The 24,372-nt window shown below is 44.2% G+C and overlaps 2 protein-coding genes across 2 annotated transcripts in view; both read right to left on the bottom strand.

Moving 5' to 3' along the window:
• The window catches only part of LOC137349258 (zinc finger protein 16-like), an 824,782-nt gene that overhangs the window by 560,283 nt on the left and 240,127 nt on the right, over window positions 1-24,372 (bottom strand). The gene's annotated exons all lie outside the window — the stretch shown is intronic.
• Window positions 6,425-9,375, bottom strand: LOC137349271 (probable G-protein coupled receptor 139). Its single transcript, XM_068014801.1, has 2 exons — window positions 9,306-9,375; window positions 6,425-7,332 (listed from the first exon to the last, which is right to left on the bottom strand). Exons 1-2 carry the CDS (start codon window positions 9,373-9,375, stop codon window positions 6,425-6,427), a joined length of 978 nt encoding a protein of 325 aa, XP_067870902.1.

The raw sequence follows: 24,372 nt of genomic DNA, 5'->3' as shown, positions 1-24,372 counted from the left end.
CAAAGGCACTCCGAGACCTCACTTCGGAGTTTTGATTTCGAACCGAAGTCCAGGGAGAGGTTCGTCCAAAATCGCTGCACCCAGCACAACCAAATAAAAAAATTGTGATCTCCTTCGAAAGAAAACGCACATCAGAGGCAGAAAGGAAACACAAGGCGAAGAAAATCCGAGCCAGCAGGCCATCAAATACTGAATTGTTTGTATTATACTGCTATATGTATAGCAGCAACCGCCGAGTACAGATATGCCTTAGCAGTCATCTACGTACCCACCCGAACTTTAGTAGGTTAAAGGTTCGGCATAACATTGTGGGCCGAAGGGCCTGTACTGTGCTGTACCGTTCTATGTTCTATGTTCTAACTCGACCAAACACCCGATAACATGGTCAGATTCGCCGTGCAGGACGAACAACAAATTCTATTCCATCTCAAATATTGTCCTGTACACACAGACGTATTGCTACTGCTGCCCCCATGCCTGTTGCAGACTTTGTGTGGACGGGTCACGAAATCCAATACCCAACCGCTGAAAATGAAATAGAACTCTTTGGCAAATGTAGGAATTCACCACAATCTTCAAAAAGCAACCCAGAGCACTTTCAGATACTTTGCAATAGAAAGAGTTCCTACAAACTACCTTAACTGCAATTTAGGTGCCGATCCCTGTGAAGAACATAAGTAAAGGACGTATTTTGTATCTTTGCACCTGTTGTTAATAGAGTGGTGTATCAATACATTGCCTGGACCTGTGTAGTCGAAATTTGGGATCCGAGCCAAACCACAGCCAGCTGGGCTGTGTAAAGTCAAGATAGCGTTCATTTGCAGTCTTTCGATACATGCATCTGATGCCTCCGTATGCCTCCTTTTAGTAATGCAAAGCCAGGCGATTTGCAGTGCATCATGGCCCTAGCAAATCAATGCCAAACCCCTGTAATACTGCTGCAATTACAAGGACAGAAAATGCATAGGAACAGCACCACCTGCAAGTCCCCCTCCAAGTCACACACCATCCTGATTTGGAACTATATCGCTGTTCCTTCACTGTTGCTGGGTCAAAATCTGTGTACTTCTGGCTCCGAAAGCTCTCCACCACTGGGATTTTCCCACAACATGTCTGGGACTGATTGATAGAGATTGATTGCTGTAATTAGTCAACAAATCCATTACTGTTACATTAAGTGGCATTTTAAAAATTTATTCATGGGGTGTGGGCGTCGCTGGCTAGGCCAACATTTATTTTGCCCATCCTTAATTGCACTTGAGAAGGTGATGGTGAGCTACCTTCTTGAACCACTGCAGTCCATGTGAGGCAGATACGCCCATAGTGCTGTTAGGAAGGGAGTTACACGATTTTGACCCAGCGACAGTGAAGGAGCAGCGATATAGTTCCAAGTCAAGATGGTGTATGACTTGGATGGGAACTTGCAGGTGGTGGTGTTCTCATGCATTTGCTGTCCTGGTCCTTCAAGTTGGTAGAAGTCGCAGCTTTGTAAGGTGCTGTCCAAGGTGCCTTGGTGGGTTGCTGCAGGACATCTCGGAGATGGTACATGCTGCTGCCACTATGCATCGGTGGTGCAGAGAGTGAATGTTTGAGGATGGGATGCCAATCAAGCAGGATGCTGTGTCCCGGATGATGTCGAGCTTCTTGAGTGTTGTTGGAGCTACACCCTGACAGGCAAATGGAGAGTATTCCATCCCACTCCTGACTTGTGCCTTGTAGATTGTGGACAGGCTTTGGAAAGTCAGGAGGTGACTTACTCGCCTCAAGATTCCTAGCCTCTGACCTGCTCTTGTAGCCACGTTATTTATATGGCTACTCCAGTTCAGTTTATGGTCAATAGTAGCCCCAGGATGTTGATAGTAGGGGATTCAGCGATGGTAATGCCATTGAATGTCAAGGGGAGATGGTTAGATTCTCTCTTCTTGGAGATGGTCGTTGTCTGGCACTTGTGTGGCGCGAATGTAACTTTGTCACTTATCAACCCAAGCCTGGATATTGTCCAGTACTTGCTGCATTTCTGCACAGACTGCTTCAGTACCTGAGGAGTCACGAATGTGAAGTCATCGGCTAACATCTCCACTTCTGACCTTATGATTGAAGGAAGATCATTGATGAAGCAGCTGAAGATGTTTGGACAGAGGACACTACCCTGAGGAACTCCTGCAGTGATATCCTGGAGCTCAGGTGATTGACTTCCAACAACCACAACCATCTTCCTTTGCGCTAGGTATGACTCCAACCAGTGGAGAGTTTTTTTCCCCTGATTCCCATTGACTTCAGTTTTGCTAGGGCTCCTTGATGCCATACTCGGTCAAATGCTGCCTTGATGTCAAGGGCAGCCACTCTCACCTCACCTCTTGAGTTCAGCTCTTTTGTCCAAGTTTGAACCAAGGCTGAACCAAGGCTGTAATGAGGTAAGGAGCTGAGTGGCCCTTGCGGAAACTAAACTGAGCACGTTATTGCCAAGCAAGTGCTGATGAATGGCACTGTTAATGACACCTTCCATCAATTTACTGATCATTGTCAGCAGTCTGATGGGGCGATAATTGGCCGGATTGGACTTGTCCTGCTTTTTGTTTATGGGACATACCTGGGCAACTTTCCACATTGCAGGGTAGATGCCAGTGTTGTTGCTGTACTGGTACAGCTTAGCTAGGCGCACGGCAAGTTCTGGAGCACAGGCCTTCAGTATTATTGCTGGAATCTTGTCAGGGCCCATAGCTTTGCAGTGTCTGCTGCCTGCAGTCGTTTCTTGTGTCATGCAGAGTGAATCGAATTGGCAGAAGTCTGGCATCTGTGATGCTGGGGACTTCAGGAGGAGGCCGAGATGGATCATCAACTCGGCATTTCGAGCTGAAGATTGTCGCAAGTGCTTCAGCCGAATCTTTTGCACTGATGTGCTGGGCTCCTCCATCATTGAGGTTGAAGATACATGTGGTGCCACCACCTCCAGATAGTTTAATTATTCACCACCATTCACGGCTGGATGTGGCAGGACTGAAGAGCTTAGATCTGATCCGTTGGTTAAGTGATTGCCTAGCTCTGTCTATCGCATGCTGCTTATGCAGGTTGGCACGCAAGTAGTCCTTTTTCGCAGCTTCACCTGGTTGACACCTCATTTTGAGGTATGCCTGGTGCTGCTCCTGGCATGCCCTCCTACACTCTTCATTGAACCAGGCTTGGTCTCCTGGCTTGATGGTAATGGTAGAGTGGGGGAAATGCCGGGCCAAGAGGTTACAGGTTGTGGTTGGGTACAATTCTGCTGCTTCTGATGGCCCACAAGTCCGGTTTCATTCTTTTTTTAATTAAATTTGCAGCGATTAGAAACAACTGTATGGCTTGGTAGCCCTGTTTCTATGTTCATAGACACAGGGGCCTTAGAGTCATGATTGTACAGAAGGAGGCCATTTGCCCATTGAGTCCGTGCCACGTCTCGGTAGAGCAATACCATCAGTTCCATTCCCCTTCTCTATCCCTACAGTTCTGATGGCCTTGTTTTGCATTGCTAGATCTGTTCGAACTCTCTCCCATTTAGCAAGGTGGTAGTGCCACGTAACACGATGGAGGATATCTTCAATGAGAGGGTGGGACTTCATCCCCCCAAAGACTGTGCGGTGGTCACTCCTACCAATATTGTCATGGACAGATTGCATCTGCGGCAGGCAGATAGGTGAGTACGAGGTCAACTGCTTTTCCCTCTTATTGGTTCACTCACCACCGGCCCCATACCCAGTCTAGCAGCTATGTTTGTTGGGACTCGAACAGCAGTGGTGCTACCAAGCCACTCTTGGTGATGGACATTGAAGTCCCCCACCCAGAATACATTCTGCGCCCTTGCCACCCTCAGTGTTTCCTGCAAGTGATGTTCAACATGGAGGAGGACTGACTCATCAGCTGAGGGGGCGGTAGGTGGTAATCAGCAGGAGGTTTTCTTGCCAATGTTTGACTTGATGCCCTGAGACTTCATGGGGTCTGGAGTCGATGTTGAGGACTCCCAGGGCAACCCCCTCGCTACTGTATTCCACTGTGCTGCCGGTGGGACCCAGGGGTGGTGATGGCAGTTTCTGTAACGTATAATTCCATGTGTTTAACTGGTCTGTGGGGCAGCTCTCCCAACTTTGTCACAAGCCTCCAAATGTTATCATAGAGTAATAGAGAGATACAGCACTGAAACAGGCCCTTCGGCCCACCGAGTCTGTGCCAACCAACAACCACCCATTTATACTAATCCTACATTAACCCCATATTCCCTAGAACATCTCCACCATTCTCCTTACACCTACCTACACTAGAGGCAATTTACAATGGCCAATTTACCTATCAACCTGCAAGTCTTTGGCGTGGGAGGAAGTCAGAGCACCCGGCAGAAATCCACGCAGTGACAGGGAGAACTTGCAAACTCCACACAGGCCGCTGGAACTGTGAGGCTGCGGTGCTAACCACTGCACCACTGTGCCGCCCCAACATTCGAGACTTATTGGTTTAATTCAAATTCCACCTTTTACTGCAGGAGGATTCGAACCTTCGCTCCCGGGGCAATACTTTGCGTTAGTCGTCCAGTGAGAACATCACTACGTCACCATCTCCCTTGGAGTAGCAAATCATAGAAATTGAACCCGACTGGAGTGCATAGCTGGGAGTGAAGTTACTACTCTCACTTAACTTGATAAGTGTCTTTTTTATGATTTGGCTGTTCAGTGTCTGTGCCCTTTAAAAAGAAACATTTAGAAGTTAGATTAATTTTACTTTGTTTGATGCCATTGGGGGTTTTGTGCCAATTGACTAAATGAAAAGTCTAGCAAGTGAAATAGATCATCTTTACTCTTGTTCCTCCAGCAAGTTTTCTGCTCCGATGTTTATGATAGAGCAGTGCAGCAGTGGGGCAGCAATCTATCTGTTTCTATATTTATGGGTGCAACCATGCAGCAGTGGGACGGCAACTCCTCTGTTTCTATGTTCATGGACACAAAGGCCATAGAGGCATTATTGTACAGAAGGAAGCCATTTGCCCATTGAGTCCGTGCCATGTCTCGGTGGAGAAATACCATCAGTTCCACTCCCCCTCTCTATCCCTATCGTCCTGCAGGTTTATTTCTCTCAAGTGTCCATCCGATTTTCTTTTGAATTCATTGATCATTTCCCCTTGCACCAGCCTCGTAGGCAGCGAGTTTCAAGTCATTATCTCACTGCAGAAAAAAAGTTCTTCAAACTACTCTGTATATATTCCCCCAAACGTTAATATTGTGTCACCTTGTCCTTGTACCACTGGGTAATAGGAATCGACTTTCTTTGTCAGTCTTAATTAAATATATAAAGGTTTGCATAATTTTCCTGCTTTTGTACTCGATTCCTCTATTTCTGAAGTCCAACACCCCGCATTCTTTGCTCACTACTCCCCTCAATATCTCCTGCCATCTTGAGGCTCTTTGGAACTGTACTATTAAGCATACATTGCCTCAGCCTATTCCTTTTGCCAAAATGCATCAGCTCTCAATTTCTGTATTAAATTCCATCTGTCACTTGCCTGGCTCTTTTTCTGCCCATTTATGTCCTGTTGCAGTCGGTTTGTATTATTCTCACTGATTGCCACACCTTCATGTTTGCTATCATGGGAAATTTTGAAATTTTAGAGAAAGACCGTGGCCTGAACGCTTCCCCTTGGCAAAAACTACTGCCTACCATCCACCAGTCAGAAAGACAATCATTTATCGCAACTTTCAGTCCTTGAGCCAACTTTTTTTTATCCAAGCTGCCAATGACCCTCCTATTATATGAGCCTTAATTTTGTTAACCGTTTTCTTAAAATCCATAAAGACAACAGCTACTGGATTGCATCCATCAACTTTCTCTGTTATTTCATCAACAAATTCAGTTGGATAAGTCAAATCCGATCTGCCTACTACAAATACCTGCTGGCTATCCTTAATTAACTGAAACCTCTTTTGTTCTTGTGGGCAGCAATTCCTCTGTTTCTATGTTTAGTGCCCAGGTGTGATAATAATACTGTGGGGTGGTGCCCAGTGAGCGGATAACAATGCGTGGTGAAAGTATGCATTCCTATTTCAGACTCTAGCCTACCCTCAAGATCACCACCAGAGGAGGGATATTCTGTTCTCTTCATTGAACAGTTACACTTGAAATGTAAGAACAAATAAGTGGTATGATCTGTATCCCATATGAAAGAGAAAATACTTTTGGGTACTTGGTTCGAATGTCCAGGACTGAGTCAGCACCGACAACAGAATTGGAAACTAACTGAGAATATGTTGCAAAACAGAATTATGCATTCTTTATACATTTTTTAAATCATACAATGGGTAAAGTGAGTGATGCTATTTCTGGGAGAGAATGTCATGTGTGACATAGGTAAGAAGAACCAAGATGCAATATAATGTATAATTCATGCTGCATTTTAATGTTTTCATTATTTAAATAATTTAGCAATTAGAGTCAGTGGATATTTCACCCCAGTCTTTAACTTCTCTCTGAATTTACTCTGGGTTCCTGCATAAATAAAGGGGTTGATGCAAGAACTCAAAAGCTGAAGCATAAATCCACTTTCCTGCAGAATAAAATTTGATTCATTGAAGTTTGTACCAGAGAAATAAGTAACTCTCGCAATTCGAACATAGAGGAAAGATACAAGAAACAACAAATATAATAGGATGAAACTGCCCGAAATGGCAGAGAGTAAAATGATGGACATTCTTCTCTTCTCCAACTCTGGGTCACTCTGGTTCTCTCCATTTCTGTGGGCTTGGAGTCTCCTGCGAGCTTTATTGGCTGCTAGAATGTGTCTAACGGTTAGAGCATTTAAGAGTAAAATCAGAACGAATGGGAGACAAGGGGTTAAAATGCGGACAAACCAGTCATTTGCGGCCCAAGCAGGTGACGTATAAAATATTAGTTTTATGCTGCAGAACCAGGGTATATTGTTAACTATGTGCAAAGGTTCATATATAAAATACAAAGGGGCAGCTTGCAAACAGCTTAGTGTAGACACAGTTCCTATCACCCGCGCCGCCGTTTTTGTTGTGCAATATTTTATTTTCAACTTCTGGCAACAAATGGCCATAAATCGATCAAAGGTGAAAGCGACCGTTAACCAAACAGAACTGGCAGATGTTGCATAGTTCAGGACAGAACGGAGACTGCATACTGGTGTGATGGATAGGAAACTGATTGGGAAATAAATACCTGCAATCCGGTTTAATATCACAACGGTGATAATGACCAGGAGATCCGCCACTGCCATGGACACGAGGTAGTAAGTAATACATCTGGAGAGACTGCACCTTCCTCTGGACAGAATCACAATAGTCATCAAATTTGCTGGAAAGGAGAGGCAGGGAAAGAGAGACTGAGCAGAGGAGGGAGAGCGCATGTGTGTGAATGAGCAAGAACAGGAAAGGTACTGCTCTGCCCCTGAGCAAAATCAACAGTTTTGCAACATTTTGTGTAAAAGTTACAGCTTTGACACGTGATCCTGAGTTGCCGACTATTGCTTCCGCTACAGACACTCTGTGTTTAAAATAATCACAAAGGTTAAAAATAAGACAGACCAATGATATTGGAATATAAAATGTAATGAAAATCAATGGAGGACAAAAATGCATCGAAAATTGCTTTGAAACCAACGAAAAATGCTTGCATTTTAAATGGGTTCTAATCTGAAAAGGACCTAAAACGCCTTAAGAGGCCTTAGTCAGATGTACTACTGAAACCTATGCACATTTCGAAAATACGACAGCCAATTTGTTCGAAAATCAACTCAAATAATTAGCGTTTTCCAACTTTGCAGACGGCATGTTGGTGAGAACACAATGGTAACTCTGAGCCCTTCTGCTGTTAGTCATCTGGGATATTCGGTGTCCATCTGCACTAGTGGAACTGGCAGATGATGAGATCTCATTTGAGAAAAGTTCTCTCCTCTTATGCAGCACTTCCTCTCGACTGCACTGCACTATTAGGATAAACGATCAGCTTAGTCCTACAGTGGATACTGTAATTAAAACTTTGTGCCTAAGATGTGAAAGATGCCACCCGTTCTATGACTTCGATCACTGTGGAGCAAAGTGTGAAGATGGGAACAGTCAAGTACCAGGAGTAAAAAGAACTCTTGGACTCAGTAGAACCATCCAACAGAAGCTAATGTGGAAGAAGACAGCTGGGCTGATCCAGTAGAGTTAGAGACTGAGAGCAAAACGAGCTTTGCTGACTGTGAGTTTAGGGTAAGTACAAATTCATGCATAAAACGACCACACGTTGCATTGCTTAAATTTGTCAACAACTTGATACCAAATAATATCGCTTCAATAAAGACATTCATTGCATTCAGTCTCGAATTATTTAATAGTTGAATAATTTCAGTTAGCGAATCATTTGTGGAAATCAGACAGCTACTGACGATGTTCATAATACAACAGAACTACATTTACACCATGGGAACAGTGTGACATTTCATCCATTGTCACAGTGTAAATAACACTATAGAACTAATTCACTCACAGTAACAGTGTCGATAACACAGAGAACCACATTTCCACTGTGATAACAGTGTGATAATTCACTCACAGTAACAATGTCAATAACACAGAGAACCACATTTACACCTTGATAACTGTGTGATAATTCACCCAAAGTAGCAGCGTGAAGAACACGAAAGAGCTACATTTACACTGTGATAACACTCTGTTAATTCACCCACAGTGACAGTATCAATAGCACAATAGACAGTTACACTTTGAAAACAGTGTGATAATTCACCTGCAATGACAGTCAATAACACAATAGCCCTCTATTTGTACCGTGAAATGGTACAAGTAAAGGGGATGAACTATGTAATTAGAGGAAAGTAATTACACTGTTAAGGAGGAGAAAGTATACCAGATACGCAGAAAACGGTACTGCTAAAGAGAGGAAATTATACTCTCACGGGTAATGTCAAGAAACTTTAGCAGTAAAGTGGAGAAATCACAATGTGAAAGGGGAGGAACTATACTATTAATAGGGAGAAATTACACCATTGAAAAGAGCAAATATCCTTAAAATGGGGAAATACCGTTCAAGTGGAGAAAATGAGTGTAAAAAAGGGAGACACTAGACCAATTAAAGGGGGATATTATCCTGTTAATAGGGTGAAATTATCTCGTTAACGGGAGAAATTATACCGTTAAGGAGAAGAAATTATCTCGGTAACAGGAAGAAAGGATACCAGTAACATGGAGAAACGTTACTGGTAAATGGAAACAGCGGTATAGCAAAACAATTAGTTCTATAACTAAGGAAAAACTACAATACATTACCTGGAAACCCAATAGCTGCAAGGATGGGATAGTAAATAGCAAACACCAGACCTTTTGGTGATCCGTGCATTTTTATCAGAAACTATGAGCGCACTCAGCACTACACTGAAACATTGCCAAATTTATACCTGATGTCAGGCTCCAGGGAAATAATTAGATGATTGGATCTTTTATATTTATGACACTAATTGAAACAAACAGATTAGTGAAGCTGCTTATGCTTATGTTTTGATGGAATTGAAAGTTTTTGAAAGGGATCTAACACGGCTCTGAAGTCAAACACCTGGAGACTACTGTATTATCCCAATTGCATTTCTGCATAAATGTTCATGAAAAACTTCATCGGCAGCTGCAATGGTGAAAATGAGCCTCGTGCATGATACATTCCTGAGTTTAATCCCCTTAATTCTGAGTTAACTCCTCTCAGCAAAATATTTAAGTGACAAGAGATATTCTGGTTCTAAAGAAAAATGCAGCCAAGTTCTCTTTCCTGATCATCATTCAGTTTGTGTGATCAAGGGTCAGGTGCAGCTGGCTGCAAATTCCCCTGAGACTTTACACCCACATTCACACTCCTTAATGCCATTGTATTCAGTGTGGACCGGACCAATTCAGCACTGTCACATTCAGTGTGTACAGGCCCAGTTCTTCAAGATTATTTTCAGTGAGGACTGGTCTAGGTCAGTGCGGCTATATTCAGTGTGGACAGCTGTAGTTCAGCACAGCTGTATTCAGTATGGACAGGTCCACTTGAGTGTGTTTAAATTAAGTACCAACTGGTTCAGCAAAACATAGTTACATTCTGTGTGTACAAATTAAATCAGTGTGAGTACATTCACTATGAACAAGTTCATTCCAGCAAGGTTTTATGCAGTCCAGGGCAGGTCCACTTCAGCGTGGTTCAATTCAGTGAATACAGGTCCAAGTCAGCAGCATTATATTCAATACGTAAAGTTCCAGATGCAGGCCGGGGCGGTTATATTCAGTGCACAAAGGTCCAATTCAGCACGGTTAATTTCAATGTGGGCAGATCCTGTTCAACTGGGTTAAAGTCAGTGTGGACTTCTCCAGGTCAGCACGGTTGTAGTGATGGTCGACATGACCAGTTCAGTAAATGTACTTTCAGCATTGACAAGTCCAGTTCAGCGCGGTTACACTCAATATCCAAAGGTTCAGTTCAGCACAATTTTTTTTAATAGGGACTGGTACAATTCAGCGCTATTACATTGAGCCTTGAAAAGACCAGTACAAAGTGGTTACATTCAGCGTTCACGTCTTCAATTCAGCACGGTTATATTCAGTGTACATCAGCTTAGTTCTGCACGCGTGCTTGCTGTGGAAAGATCCTATTCAGCACAGCTACTTTCAGTGTACATACGTCGAGCTCAGCACGGGCACAATCGGTGTGAACATGGCTCGATCAGTATGCACAGGATTAGTTCTGTATTGTTCTTTGCTGTGTAGAGTGCTCCATTTCAGCCTTTTTACATGCATTGTGAAAACTAAACTTCAGTCTCTTCCACCTATATCCATGACTCTTCTGATTCGTTCCGCTACTTTGACAGTTTCCACTTTTCTGGCCCTCCTTTTCACCATGCAGCCAATCTCTACAATTCCATTCCCCACCAGGACAATCTGAGAGTCGTTGTTTCTTCCTTGAAATGAGACCGAACCAGTCCACATACAGCACCATCCTTCCCCGCCTGGCTGAACTTGTTGTCGAATTGAACAACTTCTCATTTAACCCCAATCACTAGTTTCAAATAAAAAGGTGCTGCTCTGAGAACTCCTCTGGGTCCTCGCTGTCTCTACCTTTTTATGGATATTTGGAATATTCTTTGTCCCAGTCCGACTCAGAACCCCTTGTTCATTTATTTTTTAATAAAGAAAGTCTTGCATTTATATAGCGCTTTTCAAGTCCACCGGACGTCTCAACGTGCTTCACAGCCAATGCAGAACTTTTGAAGTGTTTGCTGTTGTATTGTCGGAAACAGAGCTGCAGATTTGCGCACAGCACCTCTCAAACACGTCAACGTGATAATGACCAGGTAGTCTATTTTATGATGTTGGTTGAAGGACAGTTATGGGCGGGACAATGGGGATAACACTCTTCACCAAAATAGTCAAAATATTTGACTACCACCCGAGCAGGCGTATCGGGCCTGCATGTAATATCTGTCCAAAAGATGGCAACCCCAGTAATGCAACACACCCGCAGTCCTGCACGGAGTGTCAGCTTGATATTTGTACTGGATGGATTGAATCCCAGGTTGTTAAAGGAAGCCAGAGAGGAGATAGCAGATGCAATGAGGATCATCTTCAAATCCTCACTGGATACGGGCCGGTCAGTCATCACTATAACCGTGCTTGAGTGGCGTATTTTAAACCATTGTTCAAAAAGGTTGCGAGGGATAGGCCAAATAATTATAGGCTGGTCAGTTTGATCTCGGTGGTCGTAAGTTATTAGAATCAATTCTGTGGGACAACATACACTGCCACTCAGAAAGGCACAGATTGGTCAAGGATAGCCAGCATGGATTTGTTAAGGGACGGTCATGTCTTACTAACTTGACTGAGATTTTTGAGGTGGTAACAAGGAGTATTGATGAGGGTGCTGCAGCGGATGTGGTCTGCAGGGATTTTAGTAAGGTGCTTGACAAGGTCCCGCATGGCAGACTGGTCAGTAAAATGAAAACCCATGGGATACAGTGAAATGCGGCAGGTTGGATCCAAAATCGGCTCCATAACAGGAAGCAAAATGTAGTAGTCGACAGATGTTTTTGTGAATGGAAAGCGGTTTGCACTGGCGTTCCACAGGCCTCAATATTGGATCCCTTGCTGTTGGTGGCATAAATTAATAATTTGGACTTAAATGCGGGAGGCATGTTTGGGAAATTTGCTGATGACACAAAAATTAACAGTGTAGTTGATAGTGAAGAGGATAGCTGTAGGCTCCTAAAGGATATCAATAGTTTGGTTGAGTGGGCAGTAAAGTGGCAATTGGAATTCAATCCGGAGAAGTGTGACGTAATGCATTTGGGGAAGGCAAATAAAGCGAGGGAATACACAATAAATGGGAAGATATTGAGAGGGGTAGAAGAAGTGGGAGACCTTTGAGTGCATGTGCACAGGTCCCTGAAGGTGGAAGGACAGGTAGATAGAGTGGTGATGAAGGAATACGGAATGCTTTCCTTTATTGACCGAGGTATAGGATACAAAAACAGGGATGCAATGCTGGAACTGTATAAAACACAGGTTAGGCCACAGCTGGAGTATTACATAAGTTCTGGTCACCACATTACAGAAAGGACAGAATTACTCAGGAGAGAGGACAGAGGAGATTTACAAGAATGTTGCCAGGACTTGAAAGTTGCAGCTATGAAGAAAGATTGGATCAGCTAGTGCTGTTTTCCTTAGAACAGAGGAGGCTGAGGGGTGACTTAATTAAGGTGTACAAAATTATAAGAGGCCTCGATAGAGAAGACAGGAAGAACCTGTTTCCCCTCGTGAAGATGTCAGTTACCAGGGTGCTGGGATTTAAGTTGATTGCTGGAAGGATTAGAAGGGTCATGAGGAAAGTGTTTTTCACCCAGAGTGTGGCTGGTGTCTGGAATTCACTGCCAGAAATGGTAGTGGAGGCTAAAACCCTCAACGCATTTACAAGGCACCTGGACATGCACCTGAAGTGCTGTAACCTACAAGGATATGGACCAGGCGCTGGAAGGTGAAATTAGATTGGGTGGCTAGTTTTTTTTTCGGCCGGGCTGTATGGCCTCCTTCTGTGCCTCAAACTTTCTATGGTTCTATAGTTGTAAGCTGTATAATCGGACTTGAAGTAGGAAACGTGTCACTCCGAAGCAAGATGTGACCCATTGAACCACGGCTGAGACTTCCAGAACATTAGTGACTGTTTCAGTGCCTTTTCCTGCTCTCTCCCTGAAATAGAATATTACATCAACCTTTATTCCAATGTGTGCCCTTTCCTTGTCTTCATATTGCCAATTTCTAAACCGTCCCATTCCTTCCTCAATTTGCATGTTTTATTTCTGGATTAGTCGGGCGACTAATATTCACTTTAAGCTCACTTAATCCCACAGCTACCTTGACTACATTTCTTCACACCCTGCTTCCTGTAAGGACTGTATTGCATTTGCTCGGCTTCTCCGTTTCCATTGCATCTGTTCTGATGATGCAATCTTCCATATCATCATTTCTGATGTATCTTCTTTGTTTCCTCAACTGAGGATTCCTCTCCCCCTGCTCCCCAAACCTTTACACACCACATGGGTTGAGAGAGCCCTAAAGCATGTCCCTTCCATTTCCCGTTCACAAAACCACGATAGAATTCCCCTTGTCCTCCCTGAATGAGCTTTCTCCATCTAGGACGATCACGAGCCAGGGACTTCCATGAGTCAAGGGGAATGTTTGATCTCTTCAGGGATACTTTGAGGGCATATCGAAACCGTTTGCTCTGTCCTCCTCAGAGTCACCTGGCATGACCAAACTGTGAGCAGAACAACTGCTTCGGTAATCTGGTGTCAGGCATCTGATGGACATGCCCCGCCCAGCAGAGCTGGTTTTGTAGTTCAGTACATCGATGCTGGGCTGTTGATACCTCCAGAAAACACATCAACCGCTCTCCGTCCCTTTCAGCATTGTGTTGGACTGTTCCATCTGCGGTACCGTGGTCCACCACTCGGTCTTCCCAAACCCCCACACTTTCCGATGCCGCATTTCTATGCAAGCATCGGAGATGCAAAGTCTCACCTTTTTTATGCTCTCCCTTTTCACCATTCAAGACTCCAAACCCCCTTTATAGGTGAAATGGCTGTTTATTTGTGCAACTTTCAATTTAATGTGCTATATTCGTTGCTCAAAATGCAGTCTCCTATTCATTGTGCAGACAAAACACCGATTGGTGGCTACTTAACGGAGGACCTCCGTCAAGGGTGACCCGGAGCATTCGTCTCTATTTATTTTAATTCCCCAGCTTGTTCCCTCTCCAACCTCTCTGTCAATGGCCTCTTATACCATTTCAATGAGACTCAATGTAAGCTCAAAGAACAGCACCTCATCTTTAGACGAGGCAATTCACACGTAAGGGAAATTGTAAGTTTGGATCTCAAGTTTGTTCAGCGACATTTACCAAAGCATAATGGTCGATGGGTGTTTTTGTGACTGAAAGGCTGTTTCCAGTGTGTTTCCAAAGGGATTGGTACTGGGTCCCTTGCTTTTTGTGGTATAGATCAATGAGTTAGAATTACATGTCATAATTTAAAAAGTTTGCAGTTCATAGAATCACAGAATTGTTACAGCACAGAAAGAGGTCTTTCGGCCCATCATGTCAGCATGTCTCCCCAAAAAAGCAATTCACTTCGTGCCATTTCTCCGTAACCCAGCACCTTTCTCCGCTTCAAATATCAGTCTAATTCCCTTTTGAATGCTTCAACTAAACACGCCTCCACCACACTCTCAGGCAACGCATTACAGACCTTAACTACTCACTGTGTGTAAAAGTTTTTCCTCATCTCACATTTCCTTCTCTTACCCATTTCTTTAAATCTGTGCCCTCTCATTATCTGCCTATCACGGGTGGGGACAATTTCCACCTATCTAATCTGTCCATACCTCTCACGATTTTGAATAATTATTAATTTACCACTCAGCCTTCTCTTCTCCAAGGAAAACAGTCTCAACTGCTCCAATCTACATTCGTAGCCAAAGTTTCTCATCCCTGGAATCATTATTGTGAATCTCTTCTGCAGACTGTCCAATGCCATCACGTTTTTCCTAAAATGTGGTGCCCGGAACTGGACACAATACTCCAGTTGAGGCTGAACTAGTATCTTAGATAAGTTCAACATAAATTCCTTGCTCTTGTACTCTATGCCGCTTTTAATATGTTTTATTAGCTGCTCTCCCAATCTGTGCTGCCATCTTCAATGGCTTATGCTTATATACACCCAGGTCTATCTGATTCTGCACCCCCTTTAGAATTGTATACGTTATTTTATATTCTCTCTCCATGTTCTTCCTACCAAAATGAATCATTTCGCATTTCTCTTCATTGAATTTCATCTTCCGCCTATCCACCCATTCCATCAAATTGCCTATATCCTTGTGGAGTTCTACACTATCCTCCTCACAGTTCACAATGCTTTCTTGTTTCGTATCATCCGCAAACTTTGAAAATGTGCCATGTACCCCAAGGTCTAGGTCATTAATATATATCAGGAAAAGCAAGGGTCCCAACACTGACCCCAGGGGAACGCCACTGCAACCCTTTCTCCAGCCGAAAAAAAACATTAATTAACCACTAATCTTTGCTTTCTGTCACTCAGCTAATTCTGTATCCATGTTTTTACTGTCCCTTTTATGAGATGAGCTATAACTTTGCTCACATGTCTGTTGTGTGGTACTCTATCAAAACCTTTTGAAAGTCCATGTACAACACATAACTGCATTGCCCTCATTAAACCTCTCAGTTAACTCCTCAAAAACCCCAGCAAGTTAGTTAAACATGATGTTGCCTTAATATATCCATGCTGGCTTTCTTTAATTAACCCACATTTCTCCATGTGACTATTAATTTTGTTCAGAATTATTTCTTCTCGAAGTTTCCCCACCACCGAAGTTAAACTGACTGCCCTGTAGTTGCGAACACGGGTGTAACATTTGCAATTCTCTAGTCCTCTGGTCAGGTGGGCAGAAAAGTAACAAACGGAATTCAATCCAGAGAGGTGTAAGGTAATGTATTTGGTGAGGGAAAAGAAAGCAAAGGAGTATACAATAAATGGTAAGATACTAAGATGTAGAGAAACAGCACATGTCCAAATATTCTAGAACGAAGCAGGATGGTACTTAAGATGGGTAAGAAGGCACAGGAATAATTGATTTTATTAACCAAGGCATAGAAAAGGACAGTGAGGAGGTAGCAGACCCTGCAAGAATTTTCTTATTTGGTCTTGGGGCTTGTATGTTGCTGGCAAGGCTGGCATTCATTGCCACTCCACAATTGCCCCTGAGAAGATGGTGATAAACTACCTTTGTGAACCTCTGCAATCCATGTTGTGTTGTTACATCCACAGTAGTGCAAGGGCGGGTGTTCCAGGAACTTGGCCCAACGACAGTTAAGGAATGGCAATATAGTTTGAAGCAATAATGATTTGTGAGTTGGAGGGGAACCTGCAGTTGGTGGTGGTCCCATGTGTCTAGTGGATGTGGTTTATTTGGACTTTCAGAAGGCTTTCGAAGAAGTCCCATATAAGAGATTAGCATGTAAAATTAAAGTGCATGGGATTGGGGGTAGTGTATTGCGATGGATGGAAAATTGGTTGGCGAGCAGGAAACAAAGAATCGGGATAAATGTGTCTTTTTCCAAATGGCAGGCAGTGACTAGTGGGGTACCGCAGCGATCGGTTCTCGGACCCCAGCTATTCACAATATGCATTAATAATTTAGATGAGGGAACTAAATGTAATATCTTCAAATTTGCAGATGACACAAAACTGGGAGGGAGGGTGAGGTGTGAGCTGGATGCAGAGAGATTTCAGGGTGATTTGGACAAGTTGAGTGAGTGGACTAATGCATGGCAGATCTAGTATAATGTGGATAAATGTGAGGTTATCCACTTCGGTAGCAAAAACAGGAAGGCAGGTTATTATTTGAATGGCTATAAACTGAGAAAGGGGAATATGCAGCGAGACCTGGGTTTTCTCGTATACCAGTCGCTGAAGGTAAGGATGCAGGTGTGTTAGTGACAGAAACCCGTTCACTTTCACAGAAAATGAGCATATCCTGTGACCACTAAATGCTCTGTTCTTTATTAAACAACAAATAATTTCACGACCAATAATAATGTTCACTTATAACATCTCTGTCTGAAATGAACATCACACCGCTCCATACCACAGAAAGCCGTGAATCGTAATTTTGTTAACTTCTCTGCCAAAAAGATACTTGCTCCATGAAATGTCCATGTTCAGGTTCTGCAGTGAATGTCCCCTGGAAATTAGTTCTATACTTTGTGACGGTGTGCTACCCCTTTGCAGTGAATGCCTTAGCCTGGAATTGCTGAATTAGGTTTCTTCACTGCGGCTGGGTCAAAAACCTGGAACTCCCTTCCTAACAGCGTTGTGAGTTTACTTACACCATTCGGTGCTCATTAAGTTTGAGACAGTGCAGTCAGTGTGGCACAATTGATTTGCAAACTACATGTGCTACAGGATTACATTAGAATAATTAACCTGCATTTAATAATAAAAGTTTCAGTGGGAAAATGACTAATATTTCTGACTCTTCTAAAGTAACACCTTATCACTGCAACAGGGATTAACCAGTCTCTGCACTGTACGAAGACGCTACGTTCTTTGTCCAGTTGATTCTTCTGTTTCAGCCTGTGAAAGCTACACTTGCTGCAGAAATATTCAGGGGTTCTCCCGTGACCTTCCGCAATAAAGATTCTGGACAGCACCGGAATGGCAGTGATTTTTTCTTCTGTATTCGTTCTTTAGCTGTGGGCATCACTGCAAGCACAACATTTATTGCCCATCCCTAATTGCCCTTGAGAATGTGGCGGTGAGACCACATCCTGAATCGGTGGAAATGGTGTAAGTAAACTCACAACGCTTTTAGGAAAGGAGTTCCAGGTTTTTGACCAGCGACAGTGAAGCAACGAGGATATAGTTCCAAGTCAGGATGGTGTGGGTCTGAGAGGGAAACGTGCAGGTGGTGATGTTGCCATGCCCCAGCTGCTCTGATCCTTCTATGTGGTAGACGTCGCGGGTTTTGGTAGGTGCTGTCGTTGTGGGCTTGGTGAAATGCTGCTCTGTATCTTGTATATGGTTCACACTGCTTCTAATTTGCACCTGTGGTGGAGGGACTGAATGTTTAATGTGGTGGATGGGGCGCTAATCAAACGGACCGTTTTGCCCTGGATGGTGTCGAAATTGTGGATTTTTGTTAGAGCTGCATTCATCCAGGCAAGTGGAGAGAATTCCATCATACTCCACACTTCTGCCTTGTAGATGGTGGCCATATTTTGGGAAGTCAAGAGCTGAGTTACTCATTGCAGAATTCCCAGTCTTTAATGAACGTGTGCGACCTCCCTGTTCTGTGGCCTTTGTAAAATAATTGCCATCTATTTTCTGGTGTAGGGATTATCGATGACAGAAGTCACGCCTCCTAGCTTTTGAAGGTCTGCCTATTTGTCTTCAATGGTGGTTCATCGGCACTGAATTCTAAGGGATCTGTTCATGGCATGCATCTCAATCTGCTTCCTATAATGATTCTCCTTCTTCAGGAAGCACTGTCACATCTAGAATGCACCAAATCATGAAAAGTTAATGTGTCAACAATTGCTGGAGGGACCACCGAAAGTGTCTCCTTCACTGCAGATTGCAATAGCTCTTAATGCAAGAGGAAACTCTGAGGCCAATGGGAGTATTGAGCCTCAATTTTAAAAACAAGGGAATCACTTTTATAACATCACAAAGTGTAAGCCCCACAGTAGCGGGGTAGCATGTTTATTGGACATGCAGCCAGTGTATAAGGTATGATTGAAATGATTGCATCTGGCCATCACAGTCGCGGGTAGCAAGTTTTTCTTCTGATCCTGCAGCAGGTTTTAAGAGTGCATTGTAAGATTGTATCTGTAAGCATCCCTTCATGATCTCACCCTTCACTATCTCTGTGACGTTCTCCAGACCATCACCCTTCGCTATCTATGCACTCGTCCAATTCTGGCCTCTTGCGCATCCCTATTTTTCATATTGCCACAGATGCCTAATCTCTCATCCCTGGAATTCCCTAACTGACCGCTCCTTACCTCTACCCTTTTCTCCTCCATTAAGACTTTGCTTAAAATCGACCACTTTGGCCATGCTTTCGGGCACCTGTCCTAACATCTCCTCATGTGGCTCGGTGTCAAATATTGTTTAATTAGTCTCCCGTGAAGTGGCGTGGTACGTTTCAGTTTGGTAAAGGCGCTATAAAAACGCATGTTGGTATTTTTGTGATACATTTTATTGTTTGGTATTAAACTGACATATTTGCAGAGAATAAAATAAAAACTTAAATGGCAACATTTCTGTCAGAAGAAAGTTTAAAATATCAAACATGAATATCTCTGAAGGGTATTTTCAGTCTCTGTCTTTGGTACCAGAATTGTTCCCATACAGCATGTTGCTGCTTTTCCCATTCACCATATAGCCACTGTGGCTCCAAGAAAAAACAGATCTTGATGTCTGCTTATATTTCTAATGACCAGTGAAGAGTGGAAATTTCCATAAGGAGAAGGCAAAGAGTTCAGGGAGAAAAGGCAACAGTTGTTAATTCTCACCAGCACACTCCGACACATCTGTCCAGTTAGACATGTGGCAGTTCATGAATTGGTGGTAATTTCAGTCAATAGGATATTTTTTGGGTTGATGACAGCTGCCAGTGTGTCTGTAGGACAGAAAACCTGGTATCAGCCAAATAGTTCATTTTGGTAATGTAACCCGGCTCCAGGGGTTGAGGAATGGGACAAGAGATCGGAGTAATAGAGGAAAAGCTGATCAATGCAACTTTTTCCTGTTCTTCGTGTTTGGTGACCTACATTGACTCCCGTTCTAGGACAGCCTTATAGAAAATAGAAAAAAAAAAAAAAAATACAGCACAGAACAGGCCCTTCGGCCCACGATGTTGTGCCGATCCTTTGTCCTCTGTCAAGGACAATTTAATCTATACCCCATCATTCTCCTTTATCCATATACCTATCCAAAAGCCTTTTGAAAGTCCCTAAAGTTTCTGACTCAACAACTTCCCCGGGCAAGGCATTCCATGCCTCGACCACTCTCTGGGTAAAGAACCTTCCCCTGACATCCCCCTTATATCTCCCACCCTTCACCTTAAATTTATGACCCCTTGTAACGCTTTGCTCCACCCGGGGAAAAAGTTTCTGACTGTCTACCCTATCTATTCCCCTGATCATCTTATAAACCTCTATCATGTCACCCCTCATCCTTCTCCTTTCTAATGAGAAGAGGCCTAGAATGTTCAGCCTTTCCTCGTAAGACTTATTCTCCATTCCAGGCAACATCCTGGTAAATCTCCTCTGCACCCTCTCCAAGGCTTCCACATCCTTCCTAAAATGAGGCGACCAGAACTGCACACAGTACTCCAAATGAGGCCTTACCAAGGTCCTGTACAGCTGCATCATCACCTCACGGCTCTTAAATTCAATCCCTCTGCTAATGAACGCTAACACCCCATATGCCTTCTTCACAGCCCTATCCACTTGAGTTGCAACTTTCAATGATCTATGCACATAGACCCCAAGGTCTCTCTGCTCCTCCACATGCCCAAGAACCCTACCGTTAACCCAGTATTTTGCATTCATGTTTGTCCTTCCAAAATGGACGACCTCACACTTTTCAGGGTTAAACTCCATCTGCCACTTTTCAGCCCAGCACTGCAACCTATCCAAGTCCCTTTGCAGACGACAATAGCCCTCCTCGGTATCCACAACTCCACCAACCTTTGTATCATCTGCAAATTTACTGACCCACCCTTCGACTTCCTCATCCAAGTCGTTAATAAAAATCACAAACAGGAGAGGACCCAGAACTGATCCCTGCGGCACGCCACTGGTAACTGGGCTCCAGGCTGAGTATTTACCATCTAAGACCACTCTCTGCCTTCTATCAGTTAGCCAATTCTTAATCCAATTGGCCACATTCCCCACTATCCCATGCCTCCTGACTTTCTCCATAAGTCTACCATGGGGGACCTTATCAAATGCCTTACTAAAATCCATGTACACCACATCCACTGGTTTACCCTCATCCACTTGCTTGGTCACCTGCTCAAAGAATTCAATCAGGCTTGTGAGGCAAGACCTACCCCTCACAAAACCGTGCTGACTGTCCCGAATCAAGCAGTGTCTTTCCAGATGCTCAGAAATCCTATCCCTCAGCACCTTTTCCATCAACTTGCCTACCACTGAAGTAAGACTAACTGGCCTGTAATTCCCAGGGTTGTTCCTATTCCCTTTCTTGAACAGGGGCACAACATTTGCCACCCTCCAATCACCTGGTACCACCCCCGTCAGCAGAGAAGATGAAAAGATCATTGCCAGCGGCTCTGCAATTTCATCCCTTGCTTCCCATAACATCCTTGGATATACCCCGTCAGGCCCGGGAGACTTGTCTATCTTCAAGTTATTCAAAAACCCCAACACATCTTCCCTCCTAACGAGCACTTCCTCGAGCTTACCAGTCTGCTTCCCACCGTCCTCTTCAGTAATACACCCCTTCTCATTCGTAAATACCGAAGAGAAGTACTCATTCAAAACCTCACTTATCTCTTCCGGCTCAACACACAGTCTCCCGCTATTGTCCTTGACCGGACCTACGGTCCCCCTAGTCATCCTCATATTTCTGACATACGCGTAAAAGGCCTTGGGGTTTTCTTTTATCCTACCCGCCAAGCATTTTTCATGCCCTCTCTTAGCTCTCCTAATCCCTTTCTTCAGATCCTTCCTGGCCATCTTGTATCCCTCCAGAGCTATGCCTGTGCCCTTTTTCCTCAACTTTATATACGCATCCTTCTTCTTCCTAACAAGACTCTCAACCTCTCTTGTCAACCACGGTTCCCTCACATGACCATCCCTTCCCTGTCTGACAGGGACATGCTTATCAATGGCCCCTACTATCTGCTCCTTGAAAAAGTTCCACATTTCGACCGTGCCCTTCCCTGCCAGCATATGCTCCCAACTTATGCTCCTCAGTTCCTGCCTGACAGCATCATATCTACCCTTCCCCCAATTGTAAACCTTGCCCTGTTGCACATACCTATCCCTCTCCATTACCACAGTGAATGCTACAGAATTGTGATCACTATCTCCAAAGTGCTCGCCCACCAACAGCTCTATCACTTGCCCTGGTTCATTACCTAGTACCAAATCCAATATTGCCTCCCCTCTGGTCGGGCAGTCTACATACTGAGTCAGAAAAGCTTCCTGGACATACTGCACAAACACTACCCCATCCAAACTATTCGATCTAAAGAGTTGCCAATCAATATTTGGGAAGTTGAAATCCCCCATAATTACTACCCTGTGACTTCTGCTCCTTTCCAAAATCTGTTTCCCAATCTGCTCTTCCACCTCCCTGCTGCTATTGGGGGGCCTATAGAAAACTCCCATCAAGGTGACTGCTCCTTTCCTGTTCCTGACCTCAACCCACAGTGCCTCAGTCGGCAGATCCTCCTCGAAAATTCTTTCAGCAGTTGTTACACTATTTCTAACTAACAATGCCACCCCCCCACCTCTTTTACCACCATTCCTAATCTTATGAAAACATCTATAACCAGGTACCTCCAAAAACCATTCCTCCCCCTCACCTATCCACGTTTCAGTGATGGCCACAACATCGTAGTCCCAAGTGCCCATCCACGCCTTCAATTCACTCACCTTATTCCTGATGCTTCTTGCGTTGAAGTATACGCACTTTAACCCTTCTCCGTGCCCATCTGTCCTCTGTGACAGTGCTACCTTCCCCAATACCTCACTACACTCTTTGTCTTTCTGAGTGGACCCACTGGTCCCTGGATTACAAGTCCGGTTCCCATCCCCCTCCCAAACTAGTTTAAACCCTCCCGAACAGTACTAGCAAACCTCCCTCCCAGGATATTGGTGCCCCTCTGGTTCAGATGCAGCCCGTCCTGTTTGAACAGGTCCCATCTTCCCCAGAATGCAGTCCAATTATCCAAGAACTGGAAGCCCTCCCTCCTACACCATTCCTGCAGCCACGTGTTCAGCTGTGCTCTCTCCCTATTCCTAGCCTCACTATCACGTGGCGCCGGCAACAAACCAGAGATAACAACTCTGTCCGTCCGAGCTTTCAGCTTCCAGCCTAACTCCCTAAACTCACTTCTAACATCTGTGCCACCCTTCCTTCCTACGTCGTTGGTGCCAATGTGCACCACGACCTCTGGCTGCTCCCCCTCCCCTTTAAGGATCCTGAAGACGCGATCACAAACATCACGGACCCTGGCACCAGGGAGGCAACAAACCATCCGTGCGTGTCGCCTGCGCCCACAGAACCGCCTGTCCGTACTCCTCACCATCGAGTCCCCGATGACTAGTGCTCTCCCATTCTCCCTCCTTCCCTTCTGAGCCACAGTGTAGGACCCCGTGCCAGAGGCCCGGTCACTGCAGCCTGCCCCCGATAGGCCGTCCCCCCCAACAGTATCTAAAACTGTATACTTGTTGTTGAGGGGAACGACCACAGGAGATCCCTGCACTGACCTCTTCCCACCTCTAACTGTTACCCAGCTGCCTTTGATTTGTGGAGTAACGACCTCCGTGTAGCTTCTATCTATCAACCCCTCAGCTTCCCGAATGATCCTCAGTTCATCCAGCTCCAGCTCCAATTCCGCACCTTTAAGGAAAATACCCACCCAGGAGTCCTCGCTGCCGACCAGCTTCCGGTTCCTCCGGCGCCAAAAGAAACTCAAAGACAAGGAAAACAGTAAGTAAAACAGTAAGTACTTACTTTTAAAACACAGCTCCTGATGCCTTCACTCACCCACCGAAGAGTCGCTACCTTCTCCTGCTGCTCCGCCGGGAAATGAGCCTTGATTTCAATATTCTCATGATTGTTTGGAAAATGCTTGATGGCTTTACAGCTCCCTGTTTCTGTAGCCTCCTACGGAAATACAAGCCTCCAGACTTTCTGTATTCCTTCAATTATGACTATCTACATATGCCTGATTTTAATTGCTTCACTATCGGTGAGCGTGTTTCCTGCTGATTGGATCCCTAAGTTCTGGAATTTCTTCCCTAAGCCTTTGTTGCCTCTATAGCTCTCTCCTCCTGTAAACTTTCAGTCACCTGGTCTTATATCACCTTGTGTGGCTCAGTGTTCGATAATGCTTCTGTGAAGCGTCCTATGATCGTTTATTGTGTTTAATGCGCCATCTAAATGCAAATCCAAAAACTTGCAGGTTGATAGGTAAATTGGCCATTGTAAATTGAATAATGTTAATACAAATATAAAAAGGATTTGTTAATTAAAGCTTTTGA

This window comes from Heterodontus francisci, chromosome 34 (genome assembly GCF_036365525.1).
Source record: "Heterodontus francisci isolate sHetFra1 chromosome 34, sHetFra1.hap1, whole genome shotgun sequence".
Lineage (NCBI taxonomy): Eukaryota > Metazoa > Chordata > Chondrichthyes > Heterodontiformes > Heterodontidae > Heterodontus > Heterodontus francisci.
The sequence above is the reverse complement of the archived record's forward strand: the minus strand, read 5'-3'. Positions and strand labels throughout refer to the sequence as shown.

Bases quoted from the DNA above. Each gene is read 5' to 3' on its own strand.
- LOC137349271 (XM_068014801.1), bottom strand. From the start codon at position 9,375: ATGCACGGATCACCAAAAGGTCTGGTGTTTGCTATTTACTATCCCATC. The intron at 7,333-9,305 runs GTAATGTATTGT...TCTCCTTTCCAG, and splicing joins TGCAGCTATTGGGTTTCCAG to CAAATTTGATGACTATTGTG.